Source organism: Diorhabda carinulata, chromosome 5, assembly GCF_026250575.1.
Source record: "Diorhabda carinulata isolate Delta chromosome 5, icDioCari1.1, whole genome shotgun sequence".
Taxonomy (NCBI): domain Eukaryota; kingdom Metazoa; phylum Arthropoda; class Insecta; order Coleoptera; family Chrysomelidae; genus Diorhabda; species Diorhabda carinulata.
In genome coordinates this window covers 10,269,705-10,291,316 of record NC_079464.1, presented here as the reverse complement: position 1 = coordinate 10,291,316, position 21,612 = coordinate 10,269,705, and the positions used below count along the sequence as shown (strand labels likewise).

At 31.7% G+C, this 21,612-nt stretch overlaps 1 protein-coding gene across 1 annotated transcript in view; it reads left to right on the top strand.

Moving 5' to 3' along the window:
- LOC130894286 (uncharacterized) overlaps positions 1-21,612 on the top strand; it is a 462,711-nt gene that overhangs the window by 415,983 nt on the left and 25,116 nt on the right. The window contains exon 29 of the mRNA XM_057801000.1: positions 21,414-21,609. Coding sequence (XP_057656983.1) covers positions 21,414-21,609 — 196 coding nt within the window. The remainder of the gene's footprint in view (positions 1-21,413; positions 21,610-21,612) is intronic.

Sequence of the window (21,612 nt, the reverse complement as noted above, 5' to 3'; positions counted from 1 at the left end):
TACCTACAACTACTAAATGCCATAAATTGATCGTAAAAAGTACAGTCGAGCAATTATTTTACGTGAGTATAAAAATAAGTATAAAAAAATTGATTTTCGTCGCTTATCTTATCATTATGAAAATGTTATACAGAAACCAGACAATAGAATATCTATTCATAATCCTGTGGTAAAAAAATTGTTTGGTGTCATTCTATGCTCTCTTTATTTGTGTATGTTTTTTTTAATATTTGAATTTTTTATATAATGTTAATATTTGTTTCTCAAGTAAGTATTTCTGTTTTATACGGAAAATTTCAGAAGACACAGAGACACGGCTATTTACTTTTGTTTTCGACATAAATAAGTGATTTAATTTTTTTATTTAAAATTTTTTTATATATTCATCTAAAAGTGAAATCCATCAGACGTTTCTAATTCTCTCATTCAATATTATCTTTTATTTAATATGAACTCGAATTTTTTCATACTTTAACCATCATTAAATTCATAACTTATTATTGGATCACTAGAGAATCTATGGTGGAGCTAAAGGGGATATAGCTTGCCTCATTGAGTCCAAATTTATCCTGAATAAAACATTTTTAAAGTAAATAATTTATCATAAGATTTATGAGGGATTGAAATTAAACATTCTATTGATAAACAGAATATTACATAGAACATAATGTTCTATTTAATCTTTCATATAACGAATATGCACTGTTAATATATTGTTGGTTGTTGGGTGGGAAAAAACGACCAGACTTTTAGGACTTGAGAATAGTTGGAAGCATTCATAAGATAAATTACTTCTCGACTATTTGTGACGAAACCGCCGACGTCAGTAGAAAAGAGCAGCTCACGTTTTGTGTTCGGAATGTAGACATGGAAAGGTAACGTCCCTTGGATTTGTAGAACTTGAACCAACGAAAACGATAAAGTCGACGATATACCAAGAAATGTCTAAGTTTAGGTTATCAAATGATTTCCAATGTGGCCAAAGCTTTGATGGTGGAGATAATATGGCAGGACAGTTGAATGTGCAAGCCTCAAATTATCAGCAATAACCTCTAACAATTTCAGCCAATGCCTGAAGCTATTTATTACCAAGAGAAATATGTAAAATATTTTCATGAAAAAAGCTCAGGGAGGGGAGGGTCACTAAAGGACTATAATATAACCACATGGTTTATGGACGCTCCCTAAATGCTTTGATATTTCAGAAATAAGAAATGCCATTGGGAGTGTTTGTTTGAACTGTTCCAATATTTCTATCGGTCTCTGATAATCGAGGGATCAGAAAGAATGAATTGTACAGATGTCTACATTGTCCTACAACAAGATAGATCGAAATTCATGAGAACCTCATTACCTTCAAACAACTTAGATATGAACCGAAGCAATTCGATTTCTATTTTTTTTTTTTTTCGTTCAAGTCAACTGTATTATATATTCGGGACAATTCAGGCAAATTTTTCACCCAGGTACTTTTAGTCATCATTACTAATATTTGCTTATAGAGGCTCTCCACACAAGTCTTGACGACATGAGTGCTAACCATCCACACTCTCTATGTAATCTATATTCACTTCCTCGCACACGAAAAACCGACATGGACCTATCTTGGACCTGCATCTTTCACTTTCTCACATTCGGATTTCCTCGTGTAACTTTATGGAGAGTCTGGGTCGTATAGAAAATGCCATAAGAATAAAGTTGAAGCTCCTTCTAAGATATTTCTTTTTAAATTACTACTTGTAAACCGAAATAATATCTGGCGTGGCATTATTATTATGAATTGAAAATTTCTATAAAGGTTATATGAGTAATATCTATTCAAGGGCCACCTGAGTCTCATATTGTAGAGCGATTTTATAGTTCAATCAATCTAGACGTTTATCTTGTACGAAGAAGTTGTTGAATTCCCGAATACCGACTAAAAGAAAAAAATTCAGTATTAGTTGATGTAAAATTAAGTGGGTGTTTATTTTTTCAAAAAGTAACAGAAACCCTTTACTCGCTGTCTTTAAATATTTACGACGACTGCTACTCAAGTTTTGAGATATATCAACACTAATGTGAATATGTCAAATGTGACATTGCCATCATAAAGATTGACATTTTTAATGGTTTTAATTGTTTACAAATATTTGAAACATTCATCTTAGTTAAAAAATGAAATTAAACCGTGAAAACTTTCGTGGGCTGATTTTCTATGACTTTTGGCCATGAAGCAACATCCTGAGCCACCGTGTTTCAGCTGGTCTTCCAAATTCAATTGAAGTGACACTTCTTTACAGGATGAAATTCGTGAAGGTTGTACAAAATTAGCCAGAAAATATCGATGCTGTGCTTAAACTTATATCGTCATGTAACACAACGTGAGATAGAGGCATACTTAGACATTAGTTCCATTCCCATACATTTAGTATTGCATAAACATTTGGCTATCAAAAATATTTGTACGCGTTGGATACCGCATAATTTGACATTAGCTCAAAAATCTCGTGTCGATTGGTGGAAAAGTCGCCAACATTTAATTCTGAATGGTAATACAGCATTTGTTTGCTATAAAGTGTTCGAAAAATTCAAGGTAACCAATCGCCGAAGACGAATCATTCTCCATCACGATAATGCGAGCTCTCACACATCAGCTCAAACAAAAATGTTTTTGAACAGTCAAACCATCGAATTTATTGGTCATCCCCCGTACGGCACTCATTTGCAACCTAATGATCCTTTCTAATTACTGCGAATCAAAAATAAATTGCGAGGCTAACATTTTTTTACACTTGAAGAAGGTGTTCTGGATTTATCTCAATCGGATTAGAAAAATGCTTCGAAAATTGGTTAAAACGCATGCAAGTGTATTGATCTTAATAGAGAATATTTTGAAAAACATATTCAATTATAAATATTTGTTTTTAATAGTCTATCTCAAAACTCTAGTAGCAACCGTTGTATTTTTTGTAGTATAGTTTATTTGATTATATACTTAGAGAGTTTCGTTAATTTGACTGATTTACTTTTAAACTGATAAAAGGTTCCTTACAAAATGAAACGTTATCTGTGTATATTACTCACCTTGAATATACCACCATGGCTGTACTTTATAATATATTTCTCGAACTCTAGATTATAGACGAGATCAACAATCGCAAATTAAAGCTACGTTATTGGCAAAAACCCTGCATACACGGTAATTTATATCAGTTACACGTTTCTTAGGATTTGATAGAGCAGAAAACGATGATAATAAAAATTGTTTGTATTTCTCAATTATCTTCGATATATTTGAAAATTTGAATTTTGTGTGTTGTGAAAAATAATAAATATGATTCAGTATATAGTAATAGTAAACCGGACATCAAAAAAAAAAGTCATAACTTAACACCCAAAGAAAAAACATGATCAGAAATGTATTTGAAGGAATTAGAAACATAAAACAAAATATGAATGTTAGTGAGTTAAATTATATAGTATTTCGACAAAAATTTTCAAAGATGTGGGCAAAATAATTGAAACAAGGGATGAAACAATTCATATTATTACTTCGAAGGCTGACACTAAAGAAAGAAAACAAATTCAGTTGAACGATACAACCAAACAGATCATCGTCGTACAATACATAATTTTTTATTAAAAAGAAATTATCAAGTGTAGAGCAAATTATTTTCTCTCTTCATTCTATTGAAAATCTCCTAAAATATCAAGAAATGTTTTGTTACGTACTTTGCCTTAGATGAACTTTGAGCATTGGAAGGAAACGTCACAATTTAACACCCATAGAAAAAAAAATATGATCAGAAATATATTCAAAAGAATTAGAAACAGAAAACAAAATATGAATTTTATTGAGTTAGTTAAATTATGTAGTATTTTGACAAAAATTTCCAAAATAGTGGGAAAAATAATTAAAACAAGGGATGAAACAATTAATATAAATACTGCGAAGACTGAGCCTACATAAAAACAACAAATTTAATTGGAGGATACAACCAAATAGATCATCTTCGTACAATACATGAATTTTTTATTAAAAAGGTGTTACCAAGTGTAGAGAAAATTATTTTCTCTCTTCATTCTATTGAAAATCTCCTAAAATATCAAGAAATGTTTTGTTACGTACTTTGCGTTAGATGAACTTTAAGCATTGGAGGAAAAAGAGAATAAATAGTAAATACCTTCTTCTTCGTATGCTAGGAATCAGTCCTGTGTTTGCATCAATGGTTGCCTAGCTGCAGCTGGGATGGATGATGAAGACCAAGCTTTCATACCATCTTGTAGTTGGTCGGTATGTATTCGGTTTTTTTCCTTTGCAATCTTTGTCAATCTGTCATCTTACATTCTGTCCACGTAGTCTCTCCATTCCCTTCGCCGATTTCTCGCCCATCTCACTACATCCTGGATGTCACATATCTCCCTTATATCATCATTTCTCTTGTGGTCAAATAATGTGTTAAAAGCCGCAAAGTTATGGTGTTCTTTGCTCTGGTCTATCGCGTATGTCATTACTGTTCTCACACAGGTCTTGTATATTTTGACTTTGTTCTTGGTAGTCATATATTTATCCCGCCAAATTACATCTCTCAGGTACCCTGATACCAATGACGCGTTTGTTGTTTGAATTTTCACTTCATTCTTTAGATTTCTATTACACGTTATATTCGCTACTAGATATTTGAATGACATCACTTGTTCTACACTCAAATAGTAAGTACCCTTATTGAAAAATAAGAAATCATTCTATGCAGCAGAAAGTATCGTGAAGAAATAACAGTTTCGAGGAGAGGAGAGAAAAATATATTATACAGATTAAACCTATTTGATTGAAGGACATACCGTTAGAAAAATTTAAATGTAAAAACCAAACGTCAAGCTTTTGTGGATATTTTGTCTACAGGTTGAAAAGTCTCATCTGGAAAGAGAAAACGCCTTATTATTACTCATATTGGTAACGACTCGGAATAATTTGAATGAGGTTTAAACGTTTTTGCCTCTTAGATTATGGGAGATTATCATGAGGAAATATATGCAAATGGTTTTCAGATATTTATTAAAAATAGTTTCTTTTTCAACTACCTACTCAAGTATTATACTCTACGCTATATTGGAGTTAAGACATTTTTTAAAAAAATTATAGGGCCGTATTGATAACACTCATATTACGATCTTGATGATGACTGGGTTTTAAACAAATGCTGCAACCTAACTTAGTATACAATGCGGTCCATATGTATGGAATAAATTCAATTTTAGTGTTATTTTGTACGTTGTGGAAAAACCTGAAACAGGTTCTTATTCTTAAATTGACAATATACCGTGTGAAGATATTATCCCCCTTAGCAACCCCTCTGAATTATGAGCATTCCCTCGAAAATTTTAAATGAGAAAGGAGATCGTGTGGCATCTTGTTGGAAAAGTATTCTAGTCCTCTGTTCATAAATGTGAGGTTTTCTGAAATTGATGCAATCGTAAATGACAAAAATATATTTTCAAGATGTAAAATTTTGATAACGTCTCTATCACAAAGCTTTACGTAGAATGAAGATAATAATGTCTCATAATATTTAAATAAATTAAATGTTCAAAATGACCACCATTCGCTTCTTGATAATAACCGAGTCGATTTAGCAATTCTCGAACAAAATTTTGTATGTCCTCAGGAGTTATTTTGTTAATTTCTTCCGTTATCGTAACTTTCAAATCAGCAATATTTTCTGGTCTATTAAAATATACTTTAGATTTTAATTAAACCCATAAGAAGTAATCGAGAGGAGTCAAATCGAGGGATGTAGCCGGTCATTCGATCTTCCAATCCACCTATTGGGAAAACTTTGTTTAAATAATTTTCAACTGTACGTGCACAATGCGGTGAAACTCTGTCTTGTTCGTAGTTAATTGATCGATCTATCTCATTTAGATGAGGAGGAAATTGTCTTTGTAATGTAGGCACTAAAAATTTAATCAAAAAATCTAGATAAATCTCACCATTAACAAATCCAGTGAGGATTTTCTCTGCTCCAATGTCTACATTTCTGTTTGTTAACCGTTCCGTTTAAATAAAACGTCGCTTTATCAAAATATATGTAGTACATTATGTTACTAGGAGTAGAATGAATCATTATTGTTGAGCCCAGATTCTAACCTAACATAACCAAACTGGGCGAAACATATAATGGGTCTCCTGCTCCGAGTGATATATACTATTTTTTCTTCAAGCGTGAAAATAATACATTGAAAACTATTTCTTGTGACATTTTTACAACACAGACAGTTCCTGCCTACTTGGTCACAACGCTCATAAAAAGATGTTGCTGTCGTTTCTCAGTATTTTGTTACTACTACGATAATGAGCGTTCATTATTTCACTAGTAAAAGAATAGGATATTTCTACGATCTGTGTTTGGCGAAAATAATAAAGATATTATTATACACTTGAAGAAAAAAGTATTTTGTTTATCTGCAAATCTGCGTTCATTCTGTCCATCACAGATTTCTTGCCTATTATCAGGATAATCTTCATTTAACTCCTGAACCAACTGAACTTGTTGAGGGTGGTATTTTTCTTTATTAAAAAACTCTCAAAATAGTTGATTTACTTGCATAATTGTCGGCGGCAAGCTCTCGAGTTTGCTTTTGCGGATTTTTCTCAATCTAGAAGTATATCTATATCAGTCAATAAAACATTTCTACCTGGTTTTTCAATATTTTTTACATGTCCAGTTTCACGAAGCTTTTTTTAAATTTTACTAATTGTAGACTGCGTAACGTGTCGACCAGGGTATTTATTATTAAAAATTTCGCAAACCTCCTTTTGCGTTCTTGTTTTATTACCACAACCAATCATAATTAAAATGTCTATTCTTTGAGTCTCGAACAAATAAGCCATAATTAAATTTAATACGCGTCTTTCAGTAATTTTAAATACCTAAATGACAGTAGCCTACTACCTTCATATCAGTTGATTATTTGGCTGAATAATATTTTAGTATCTTCAAAGATTTTTCCTGATGATTAGCAGAACCGATAGGAAAATACCTGATAATTTCTAAAGTATATTTCAATAGATCAGACATTATTACTGATTTAAAAGTTAGGGTAACGGACGAAATTAACAAAATAACCCATGAGGTTATGCAAAATGGTATACGATAATTCCAAAATCGCCTGGGTTATTGTCAAGAATTGAATACTAAAATACCTTTCCAACAAGGTGCCACACGACCTTATTTAAAATTTTCGAGGGAGTTCTTATAATTCAGTGGGGGGAGGCTGGAGGGAGATGATATTTTCATAATTTTTTCACATAGTACATTGTAATTGTTCTCTATAATGTTGTATGAATTCATATTCATAAATACTCTGGTAATAAATAAAAAACAATAGAGGATTTTGGAGTTCCTATAATATTTTAAGAAGAGTCACTTTATCATATCCTAATAGAAATCTTATCAAATTATCTACATCTAATAATTTGGTGAAAAAAGTTCGGCGAATTTGCAAAGTGGAAGATTTTACCAAATCATTTCCCAAAAAACCTGATAAACCTTTAGATATTTATGTCACATTGTAAGAGGGTTTGTTGATGTTATGTTCAAAGAATAATCACATTTGATTAGTAAGTGATTAAGGAATTTAAAACATTAATTAAAGGCGGTAATAGCAAATGCTAACTATGTAAAAAAAATTCAATAATATTCCTCTCTGCTCACTTCCTCGTATTCCAGTGGTAATCATATTTTCAATTACTGTATATTGATAGATTTTGTTTCATAAACAAAATTTTTTAACTGACGCCACAAAAATTAGTCTAAAGATTCATGTAGAGTGATCACGGGTTCATTACACATAAATAATTTCAGGATATTCGATATGGGGCTCTCTCACTCAACCAGGATTGTTGTCCATTTCAAAAATTGGGATCGCTTCCATCGTTAAATTTTTTTCTATCATTGTGACTGAAAAATATTCACATCTATCAAATAATGAAACTCACCTACTAAAATTTATATGGATTGAATCTATCATACGTAAAGTTTTCATTAGGGATTTTAGCGAAATTTAATACTGAATATTTGTGCTAATTTCCATTTGATAAATTTTTTACACCCTATTTAGATAAATCTTTGACCGCGTCAGTTTGATTTAACTTTTCTAACAACGCACAGTAGTTATGGATTTATCAAGATATAAATTAACATTTTATTGGACTTCCACGCATATTAACATGGCTTAATATGATAAATGCTTTAAATAGTTCTTTCTCATATAAACGATCCACTGTAACTTTTAATAGATACCAAACATTAATAATTTAATGCTTAGTCGAAGTTATTGTTGCAGTTATAGCCAACTTAATTCACTATTCTTACTTTAGCGAAGATACTGCAAATGTAGCTTTAAGTCCAAAATTATGGTTATAAGTTATAAGGAAAGTTACATTACTTCTTCATTATAAGTTCTTTTACGATCATCATAACCTCACATCATAAAAATCGTTATTCATATCTGTACATAATTAAATTTTAAAAGTACATATATAATGCATACCTTCATCTAATGATAATCAAAAATAATTAATGATATTTTAATACAATTAATGACATAAAAAATTTTTCGAAATAAACAATTTCAAACGACTGTAAAATGTAGATTTATATGGTTTCAATGGTTGTGTTGTATGTTAGTTGATACATTATAGATCGAAAATCTGGAAAAGATGAATATGTTTAATAAATATGTATGTATGGATTTGGTATCTCGTATACAACGCGACCCAAAGGATCTATTATCTCCCCCTTTCTTGCTGCGATACTGGAGATCCCAGTGTTTACAGCTGATCCATTAATCCCACTCCTTTTAAAAGTCTAGAATTTGGGATAGCTTCAATTGTCAGAAATCCTCGTCTTCTATTTTATACGCTCTCAGGTGTAGCGCTCTGGAGTTCCGTAGTGTTTCACAATTCGAGAGAAAAGTGGATAAAGGTTTCGTCCTCTGTGCAACAAAACCTGCACGTCGCATTAGCTGCTAGATCTAGCGTCTTAGGGTGTTTGTTAAGGCGACAGTGCTCCTATAGAACTCCTGTTAGTATTCGTAGATTGTTCTTACTTAGGTTAATACATTCAGCAGGTCTACTCTGGTTATAGTTTCCTAAAAATACGTTGTTATGGAGTAAGGATCCTGCATCTTATTTAATCCCTCCTTAAAAAACATTTATACTAGAATACTCATACACTGCTTTTATATTTTTTTTTATGATATAAAACTGCTAAAACATTGTTGACTTGAGTGTTCCATGACTACGAAAACGTAAATGACATAAGATTAAGATTCATAAATTTTTTATCTGTTTTCTCAAAACTATATTTTTACTTATTATATACTTAAAGTGTACAAACTCAATAGAAACTAGAAAAACTAGAATAACATTGTTAACAACTAAACCATAGATGAGTCTACAACTCTAAGTAGGTGTTGTCATATTTCAATAGGTTTTGACAACCTCATAACTGTTTTTCTATTATTTGAGTCTTTTTTGTATATAGAAAAATAAGAATTCACCATTATCTAGTTCTGAATATTACATTATTTTTTTATTTCGATTTGCGATTAAGAAATACAAACAAAAAGTTTAGTAGAAACTTAACCTCAAATATTATACATCAAAAGTGGTTTGTTTGTTTCTATACCTATAGTTCATTAGTTCATTTTTGGAAATATTCGTCATACAAATAATTAAATATTTAATATGGATGCTTTCTAAGATTTAGAATATTTGTTTGATGAGGAATTGATTGAAAAAATATAGCAAATTCCAGAACAACGAGCTTATTTCGAGATTTTTGGTCCGACGATGAAATTTTTTTACCGTTTTCTTTTTCCTTTCCTATCAATTATTTCCAAGTAGCGACTACCTCAACATTAACCTTAACACGTGCAAATTTAATTAAGCATAGATCGTTGACTCGAACATTTCTTTCCTTATTCAACATGGACAATTACAATATAGGCATTTTTCGTAGTATTACCAACAGTAGAGTATTTGTTGAATACATAATAAAGTGACAAATACTTATTAGTTAGTTCGGATTTAAATGAACTATATTTCTTAACTATAACTTTCCACAACCAAGTTATAGGGAGGTCGAAAATGACTTGAACTGCTTCGAGAAAAGGATTGCTATAACATGATGGATTAAATTTCATCAAAATGATACGAAATACGTTTTGCTAATACAGTGAAACATTAAGAATCACAGATTTCTTGTCAAATATTCAAATGGAACTTGATAAGTGTAACCTGTTTAAATAATTACACATGGAGATTTACCGGAAATAATCGCCCAATCTTTAATCTTGACAAGTCCAAGTTATAAAACGGTCACTGTTTTTGCAAATCATCGACTACTTTATAGTGAAAGTGATCCAGCAAGAGGGATGGAAATCTGTTACAGTTGCTGACAGTAATGAGTAGATTTCCATAACTGCCAAGCAGATTATCACAAACATCCTTAAAGTGGAAAATTCCCAAATTAATGCTTAACAGAAAATCTATGTTTTCCACTGATCTAAATATCAGTAATTTACAAATTATTTTATTAGTATCTGTTTTGAAATTAAGTAACTAAGCTTTCAGAGATACGCTACTCCGAGGCTTGCTACTTAAGTTTTGAGATAGACAAATATTTATAATTTAATATGGCTTCATTGTTTTTCAAAATATTCTCTACTCTGCATCTCAATGCACCTCTGCATACGTTTGAACCCATGGTCAAAGCTTTTTTTCCAATCCGTTTGAGGTACCTTCAAAATATATGATTTAAACACATCAATCGCTTTTTCAAGTGTAGAAAAATGTGGACCTCGCAATTTATATCTGATCTGCGGAAATAAGAAGAAATCATTGGATGCCAAACAAGGGCTGTACGGCGAATGACCAATCAACGCTATGTTTTGACTGTTCAAAAACTTTTTTGTTGGAAATAATGTGTGAGAAGAGCTCGGCATTGTCGTGGTGGAGAATAATTCGACTAAGCGATTGGTTTCCCTGATTTTTTCGAACATTCAGAGTTAAAAGTTCTACTTTGCTCTAAAGGAACGGTGGGGACATTTCCAGTTATTCCAAAAAACAGGTGACCATTTTCTTCGAAGTGCTTCGTACGCGAACAACTTTTGTTGAATTTGGATCGTCTTGAAAGACCCATACAGTCGATTGTCGTTAATTTTCGGTTTTATATGCATAGATCCATGATTTGTCGCCTTATGATAGATCTTATAGACGTCTTTTAAAACATCGCGGTTGATTTTTATCAGCATTTCTTTGCACCAATCGACACGAGATTTTTTTGAGCGATTGTCAAATTATGCGATATCAAACGCGAACGACTTTTTTTGACAGCGACTGAAACTAATGCCCAAGGATGCCTCAACCTCACGGTAGGTATATCAAATCATGATCATACGATATCAGTTCACGCACGGCATTGATGTTTTCTGAAGCAACGGCCGATTCTGGAAAACCTTCACGAGAAATTCATCCTGTCGCGAAGTGCGACCACGGTGGTCCCAGAGGATGCTTCATCACCAAAAGTCGAAGCGAATCGATCGGCACACAGCTGCTGGTTCAATCCACGTCGAAAGTCATAGAAAATCATCGGAAGAACATGTTTGCAAATTAATTCCATTTTTTAACCAAGATGAATGTTTCAAGTATCTGTAAACAACTCAAATAGCTGTCATATGACAACACTGAAAACGTTTACCATTAAAAATGTGAAACTTGATAGTAGCAATGACATATTCACATCAAAGTTGCCATATCTCAAAACTTAAGTAGCAACACTTATGTTCACATCAACAGTTAGTTGTATCTCAGTAACTTTCATCATAACATTAAAATTCATTGTTTTCGTTCTTCTTTATAAGTTCAATATTTCAATTTTTTATATCAACTTCTTTAATCATCTTAATAAAAATCTCTTTTGAAACGAAAAATTTACATTGATAATAATCACGGGAGTATTGATTATTTGGAAAAGTTTATGCAGATAATATTCATCCATATCTTTTTTGACAATATATTACACATTCTAGAAGGAAAGGCTTTCACTTCCTGGGGCATATCGGCACAATATCAAATTTGAGTCTTGAACAATTCTCTCCGACATTAACGAACTCATTCGGATTACAACATATAAAGCGGTGAGAAAATCTTCTATTTACTATACTATAACAGGAATCTCGGAAGTCATTTTGAATTTTTTTTAATTATAAAATGAATTATTTCATCTAATTCAATTTGCTCTCAAATGTGCAACGTATTCATATTACAGTCCTGATATATCATCTTACAGTTTCCGATATAATAATGTTATCGATTCCAATTTGAGACTACGTATATATTCATCCGATGAAAAGAAATTAAAGTGAAATAAAATAAAAGTAAAAGAAAACTACAATTCCATTCAAATTACCAAGGAAACAAATACAATTCTATCTTGTGACAAGCAGTATTAAAGGTAAATATTCCCTACTTAAATAAACAATTATCTTGCAGACAACATGAGATTTGTGTGCAGGGGCGTTGTCCTGCAAAAACAAAACACCTTTGGACAGCTTTTCTCTTTAATTTTTTTCCGTAGAGTGGTCAGTAATGTCGCATAATAATCTCCGGTTATTGTTCTACCCTTATCCCAAAAATCAAACATGATTACTCCATAGCAATCCCAAAAAACTGAAGCAAGAACTTTTCCAGCAGATTTTTGGACACGAAACTTCTTAGGTCTTGGAGAACCAGAGTGTCGCTACTCCATCGATTGTTGCTTTGTTTCTGGATCGTAGAAATGTACTCCAGTCTGATCCATACTAACAATTCGGTTTAAGAAGTCTACATCGTCTTCAAATCGAACACAGATCGAACGTGATGCTTCTACCCTGGCACGCTTTTGGTTTACATTCAAACATTTGGGGATCCATTTCGCAGCAATTTTTCTCATGTCCAAATTGACGTTAACTAACTATATGGTAAACGCGATCGTATGAAGTATTTAGTGCCTCAGATATCCGTTTTAGCCCAATTCGACGGTCTGATAAAATCATGCCATGAACTGCATCGATATTTTCGGAGACTGATACAGAAACTGGCCTTCCCGCTCGCTTATCATCTTCAATAGAAAATTCACCTCTTTTGAAGCTTGTAGTCCAATTTTTTACGATCGCATACAAAGGACATCGAACACCAAGGTACTTTTACTTTTGTTGTCAGTCTGTAAAGTTTATGAATGTCCTTCGACTCAATCAAATAAGAGTTTTATTATAAATAATACATACTGAGGTAGCAAAATATTATCTATTACTTTTGAAAAAACTAGTTATTAGATAAAGTGGTAAAATATATCAAAAATTGAGTATACAGCTTTCGTGTTAACAAACATACGAGATTTAGTTATTGAATAATGAAACTAATACTGCTACAGAAGTAGTTATACGTCAAACCCGATGGACCATAGTTGTCTTATTGTTAAGTATTATTATATATCAATATATATTTGGTATAATTTACCAAAAAAATTGGATATTTATGCACGTATTTTTGAGTGGATGAAAAATCGTTGATATAATCGAAAAAGTTTATATTATGTCGACGTCAAAACCGGATAATATCAAAAAAGCAACTAATTCATTTTTACCATTATATTAAGCGACCCCAAATTGTGTGAAGACAAATTCACCAAAGCAATATTCCGGTTCATTCTATAATGTCTATCAAAAAGTACCTAAGTGAATACATCCCATTCCATTAATCTTCCATCGCACGGGCTCCATTTGTTTTCTCAGGTGAAATCTGTCGTTAAAAGCTGTAGGAGAGAAATAGACTCACGTTCTGGATAAGCTAATAGGTCACAGAAAAATACTTTCAGCATTGTTCCGAACAGCACAATACTACATCTACAAGGAGCATTGTAGTTTATGTAATAAATATTACTAACAACTGAACTTACCTTAAAACAATAAATGATGTTATTTACTTCATAAAGCAAATAAACAAATGAATTGAATGAATCGATTTTCTTCGATTTACTCATATAAACTAACCAATATTGTACGCACAACTTGTTCACTTCACTTTGTTGGATGAATGGAGAAAAACAAAGAATGAAGAGCGAATTTCAAAGATTATCTGAAATGTTTCCGATCTAACAAAGAAACAATACGTTTTTCACTTGATCATTCTCATTTCTATCTATCAATTTTCTAACCTTATTCCCTCTTCCAAATAATAGTTTACGTATGCGATCATGTCCTCGTCAACCCAAAATTTTACGGTCGTAAATGATGGTGCAGAGTAAAGTATCCAACTCCTCTTTCATTTGCGTAGCCTTCACAACCCACTTAGACGATTGTCAAATAGAATTTATACATCCAAAATAATTGAAATTCGTATTCGCAAATATATTTTCCAACTATTGATAAATGCTGAAATCTTCAGATTGAGGTGGAAAACTTTTCGGTCAACCCTTGTATAAATAAATCTGCTAGTAAAATCAAATGTACCCTCAAAGGAGAAATTCAACAAAGTCCAATATTTTCAATACAAAATTCTGAGAATAAAACCGATAAATATATTTATTATTCTAACAATATATTTTTAGAAAATAATAACTCTAAGATCGGATGTATTAGTCTAATGTCATCGAAAAGCATATGGATATTTAATTTTTGTTTCGTGATTCATACATACTTACCACAGATGAAAACGATTTTAAACTGTTTAAAATGGAGCTAACTTTTTGATAAACCACATCGGGTTACGAACATCCCATTTCTATAAATCACTATGAGAATTCACTAATTATCATCATAGGAAATGTCGATCTATATAATCAATTTAAGAAAATCTAAATGTGGTGTTTTTATTCGATACGTATTGCTTAAGACACGCCCAAACAAGTTCCATTATTTTTGGAACGTAACCACTCTTCTATTTCGTCTTTTCGAAATAAGATGTAAGGCATTTTTCACACTGCATTTTGAGCTACTGCACATTAAAAATTGACGAGAACACTACGTGGTGGTAAATTTGGTCGACGAGTCCCATCGTGCATGAGCTATGCCTAACCACTTTGACACTGGTTTTCGTAACCATTCGTTAGTGTTATCAGCTTTTTAATGAGTGAGAAGAATATCTGTGCGTTTCATCCATGTAGATCATGGGTTAAGAATATTTAGATATAAAATTGTTTTATTCCTCTTAAAATCAATCAGTAGTTTGTTGTTAGTTTATGTTTAACGTCATCTAAAATCTATATTACGTAGGATTTTAAGCCCCAAGTCTTTCTTAACTTTCTGATGTTGACATCCAAGAGTAGTCGCCGTCTTTCCGTAATGATAAACTTGCAATTTACCGCAAGTATTTAGCACTCATAATAGCGCTGATATTAATTTTTAAAAGTGGAAAATTTTCCCTTCGCCCTCATTTCTTCTTGCATCGCTTGCTTACGTCACTAGCGCCGAATGAGTTTTGTTTGCCAGGCTACAGCAGCATCCACACCACGTTGTTTTATTTTACCATCATCCTATCGCTTCATATCGTATTAGTCGTATGCATTGTCAGGATATCGAAACCTGAATCGATATAGATTCGTCATTAATATTGTATTGTACTACTATCACTGCACCACATAAAGTATTTTTAAGTATATCTAAGGGAGAAAAATTACGAAAAACATGGTGTGATGAAGGACAGTAAAAGGGATATTGTTTTATCAAGTAAAATCGGTTTTGTTGTGAAAATCTTTTTGATGCAAATAGGTACTTTAATCTTTTATTTGATTTTATTTTTTTGTTTGTTTTCTTCTTTCTTCTCATTGACGTGGCGATCCAGGCTGAAAAAAGAGGCATCACCGGCTTTGCACAACTAATAATGTTTAATATTCACGTTTAACATGGAGCAAATTTGATTCCAAGAGTATTTTTATAATTAAAAAAAAAATGGTCTGATTTTCATGATGAAATACATTTTTTATGTAAGTTGGTTGACTCCTTTGCTAGTTATCAGGCTTTAATTGAATTAAATTGATGTAGAAATATTATAACATTTAGAAAACCACAATTATTATTATTATCCACAATTATCGAAGTTTAATCATTGATTTCGATGAAATAATTTTTCGTATCGACTGCACAGTGGTCTAAGATGCTAGCACAACTTAGCACAACCTTTACTTTTGCGATGAAAAATTCCTGTGTCGAATTACAAAGTGGCTGGCCAACTACTCGAAAAAAAAAGAAACAAATTTTTTTTAAGGTGTTCCAATCCATTTTTCCAATTTTTCTCTAGTAGGCCACAAAGCTAGCACAATTCAACCATATTTTTTTTTCGAAATTGGAAAATGGCTGGGCTAACTTTTTTTGGAATTATTTATCAGCTCATAGAACTTTCAATATTAAAAAAAAAATTGTTTCGGAGCACAAGTAGCACAACTTTTATTTTTTTTTTAATTTCGAAAAAGGCTGGGTTAAAATATGAAAACGATAGTATTTCCCTATCTCCTAAGTCTAACAAAATAGAAGTCAAATTTGTTCCAAATTATATGAGATTCTGTACACATAAAATCTTATTGCTTTTGTACGATGTGTCTGTTCATCTTGTTCATACCGTGGATTTTAACAGTCATAAAATCGTTGTACCATTGCATCATCAAAATAGCACTATAGCCAGTAGCATTTGGTCAAAAAGGCGCATACTAACTGTGTCGAATCCGAAAGATCGTTTGAATAGGGCACAAGAAAATTTAATCTGCCGAAGAGAGTCCTAGATATGCGCAAACATACGAACTTTTGAATAATTATTATCATTAAGACAAAACGAAAAACCATCAGCAAAATCTAAGATTTTCTAAAATGAGTAAATGTTCAATAATTTATAAAATATTGAAAAAAAATTGATAGAAAATGTTGTTACTCTTTTATAATTTTTCTTCTTATATTTATGGTAATAAATATTGAAGATACCGTCTTTATAACTGCAAAGGTGCACTCGATGCACCCTCCAATATAATTCTTTCACAAACTGTTTACCAAATGTTATTGAAAAGAAACCTGCCACTCCAAAATTATACGAAATTATATCTTAAAAGAGACGGATTTTTTTTTAACTCAATATTTCTACATAGATAAAGTCTACTTTTAGATAATTCCAATACTTATTGATTAAACTGAGAATATCGCCTAAGGATCCATTAATTACAATTTAATTGACAACTAATTTTTATGAAAAAAACAATTGTGCGCGTCAAATAATAAACTTTCAAATTTGGATCTTTTTTTTTTCCTCGATACAAAAAAATACGTGTTAAAAATAGGGTTATGTATACCGAACATGTAATAATAATCACCATTGTCCACATGAATTTTCAAATAAAATATATGAGATAAGAAAACCAAAAGTTATTGAACTTATTCAATTTCTCATTTATTATTTCCTGTATAAATTCCATAGGAAATTTTCATAAGGTCAAATATTATATTTTATTTTATTTGATATAGAAACCCAGTACGTGTTGTGTCATGTATTGTACACACTAATGGGTATTGCAATTCCTGCATCCTACATTTTAGCTTAATCAGCGATTATATTACGCTGGAATTTTTAACATCCGTGCTGGAAATCCAGCGCTGGAAAAGAGAAATTACTACATACATAACATCCAAATAAGTTTACTCAATTTGAATAATATCTACCTATATGATCACAAAAAATTTATCATTGAATAAAATGAAAAATAACGTAATAAAATATTTTCAAATCTATAGTCTATTTTTAAGAATGAGAGTGTAACAAAATGGTGTAGCATTCGTAATCCATAGGCGTGCCACTTGTTTTAATAGACAGTTACAGTTAATATTTTTTCAATTCATACCTCGAGTATATTCGTATGAAATAACATTTGTATGAATACAGTAAATATATCGGGTGTACACATATGTTTCCACCTAATTAACCTAGTTACAACTTCCAAACAGCTAAAGGTAAACAAGTGTAATTTTTTTTTAAATGTTTATTTTTCCACAAGGCATAAATAACATTGTGTCGTACTGGTTATACGAGTATAAGGGTTTAAACTTTGATTTTTGAACTTTACGTTCATAAAGAAAAATTTCAATATAAAAACTCACCAGTATACATAGAATACGAATCCAAATCAGAATTGGAAAAAGAAGCTGAACTGTTGCAACTAATATTTAAAATACAATTACACAGCTCAATCATATCATCAGTAATATTGTCAAACAACCAATTTTTTTCTTTTCTTTTAATCCTATCATTAACTGCCTTTTCCCCGTTTTCAGACTTCACATTATTTACAGCCCCCCCAAAAAAAACTGTTTAACATCACTCATATTAAAAGAATTATTTTTTCTTGAAACTTTCTCCGTTATCTGTGGCCATACCAGTTCAAATGTCAATAAACTACCTTTAACAAAACTGTTCGAACTTTCTGTGTACTATTATCTGTCTGCGCCCCTTTGTTGTTGATGGATTTAAACCAGTTGATAAGTTATTTGAAAAAGCCTGTCTTAGACTTGTAACAGTTCCATCTTGCCAAAATGTATGTCTCTCATTGATCCATACTATTTCACCTGATAAAATATGTGTCTTCTTTGCTTTCTCATTTCTCTTATAGCCATTAGGTAGTTTTTTTTTTTCCATACTATCCACACTAGTTTCCATAGTGTGCGTCGACTCAGTTCAGGATAATCCTTATCATCTCGAACCATGACAAGAATTTATTTTCTAAAGAAGAATGCATGTACTTTGCTTAGAAATTTCTATTTGAAATGATTCTCTAACAGAAATTTTGGTTTTCCCGGAGCTTTACGTGGTGTTTGAAACTCACCACATTCATAACTCTGTATATCGTATATTTCCTAACACCAAGAGTACTACCAATTAATTCCACTGTGTCATCAACACTCTTACATAAATGTTTTTCTTTAAATGATTTAAAAGTTTTTTCATTAACTGTTGAACTACAGACTTTTCGGCGCCTACGCAGACCTTTTCAAATTTCCATGATCACACTAGAATTCATAATAGATAGCACACTGCAAGCTGCAATTAAACCAACTGTTGAAAATATACAACTTGGACTTCCTTACTTATAGATAAATCTAAAATCGTATTTTCGGTGAAATTTGTTGGGAAGAGATTAATGAAATTGAAATATATTTAATACACAGCTTTTTGACCAGTCGAAACCTTTTTCTATTGTTCCGTACAGCTAATAGACTAAAAGCCAATGCCTGTCAGACATACGTTGAAATACAAAAATTTTTTTGCGTATTCTCAATGGTGTAGGGAACAATGTTTGGGAGTTACAAACCAAAATAAATAAAAAATCTAAATTTAATTTCTATGTACAGAATAAATAATTTTTTCCGTATTAAATTCAGTTCTAGGTAGGCTTTATCCAGTCTAAGGGGGTGTTTAACCCTTTGAATATGGTTATTTAAAAATTATTGTATGATGATTGTTCAGTAATATTCACATAAATTTTTTGTTAATTATAAAATTTAAACTGCAAGAATACTCTCTAAATGCATTCATGTACCTGAGCAATGCTCCCTCAGTGCATTATTTGATCTTCTACCGCGTCTGGCGGAGTGTTAGACCCTTCTAATAGGTCTGGCCTTTTGAATAATCACTTAGAATGGTCATTTGAACACTCTGTGTAAATTTCAGCTTTTATAATTTAAAGTGAGAGAGCCCAGGTACTGCGCACCTTGATTACATGATACCTACAGAAGGCATCGTTGCTCAAGGTTTGTAACCTCCAAACATTGTTCCCTACACCAGTGAAAACGCGCAAAAAAATTTTCAGTTTTTATACTTTAACGTATGTCTGGCAGACAATGGCTCTCACTCTATAATGGTTTATAAAATACCGTAAACTTATGTTAACTCGAGTACATTTATGAAATTTTTAGGAAATATTCAGATTATTTTGTACCAATATTCAAAATGACAGAACGAAGTTTTGATTAGTAATTAGTTTTTATTACTTTTTTCTTACATAAAAATAGACTATGGAAGAGGCTCAAAAAATCACAGCTAAATCATTCTCAACAGATTCAGTGATGAACCCCACTTAAATTACAAATACTGAATCGAGTGTCGGAACGATTGAAAATAATTGGGTTGGAAATTACAACTAATATTATTCTGATCAAAGTCGGTAACAATTTACCAAGTCTGCAACAGTTGTGTTATACTCACGGAAATTAATTAGTTCTGGTGGAAATTTTTAATAAAAAGAAGGGTGACATAGAAGTAATATTGATACTACCGATAACCCTTAAGAGTTAATTAGACTAATACGTCCAGAATCGAAACTAAACCGCCAACCAAACAAGATCTGTCTTTGCAAAAATATGTGAAGGAGAAGAATGACGAAAAAATGTGTTTGATTCTAAAATGCTACAGATAGAGTCGTTTTCTGAGCGAGCTAGAACATTTTTAGTATGCAAAACTTTTAATTGAAATTAGCTTGTTAGTTATTGATGAGTTAGTTAAAAACGTCCAATCCGACAAACTAGACGAAGAGACTCGATTCAGTTTGTTAAGTTGAGTCAAACATTGAAGTTCATGTTGGAAAAGTGAAGAATCAAGGTACCATTTTAAGTGCTGACCTGCGACACTACGAAAAGACTGAGTGAATGACTCCTTGTTCATATACCTGCGATATTAGTCAATTCACAATATCCTGCAATATGAAGAACAGATAAAAAGTAAGACTTCCGACAAAAAATGAAGAGCATCAAATAAAAGTAATAAATGATGCAAAGTTTGTAGTTTTGTATTAACGAGAACACTATGGATGACGCTGTCAAAGATAGCACTAACCCCTAGTTAGTCAATGACAATCAAATAAACGGACACCGAAAAGACAATTTTGGCACGAAGAATTCACTGATGAATAAAAACCAAAAAAAATGGAAAAAAGAATCAATTGTAGCATTGACTGTATAATATCTCATTTTTCTACATATCTATCAATAAATAGTTCAATAAAATTAACTACAATTAAACCCGAAATAGAGCGATTTAATTTTCAAATATGTCTTTGGTCTTAAAAGCTTACATGTACTTGTATGTGCAACTGTTTTTTGGTTGTTTCGATTATATTTTTGTGACATGAAACATATAAAAAGTGATCATTTTTCCTTTTTTTATCACTTTAAAAAAATACTAAGATCCTCGATTTTATAACATATGGAACCGCGCTAAATCCAGCTGGAATAATGTATTATTTTAACTGGAAATAAAATGGTGCTACAACTTATTTCCAGTAATCTTTAGTTAAATCTTTAAGAGTTATTTGATTGTTAAATGAAAATGACGAATTAAGATTTTGTTTGTATTACAGGCAGCAAATTTGTTGAAGAGAACGGAAGGTTTGGTAACACTGGTTGTTTCCAATCCTGGTAAAAAAGATCCAGCATCATCTTCCACACTGGTTCCAAATATTTCGTCCAATAGCATAGAAAATAAAAATGCTACTTCTAAACCTTCCACCTTGAAAGCAACGACACCATCATCTAGACCTACTACACCTGTACCTGGTA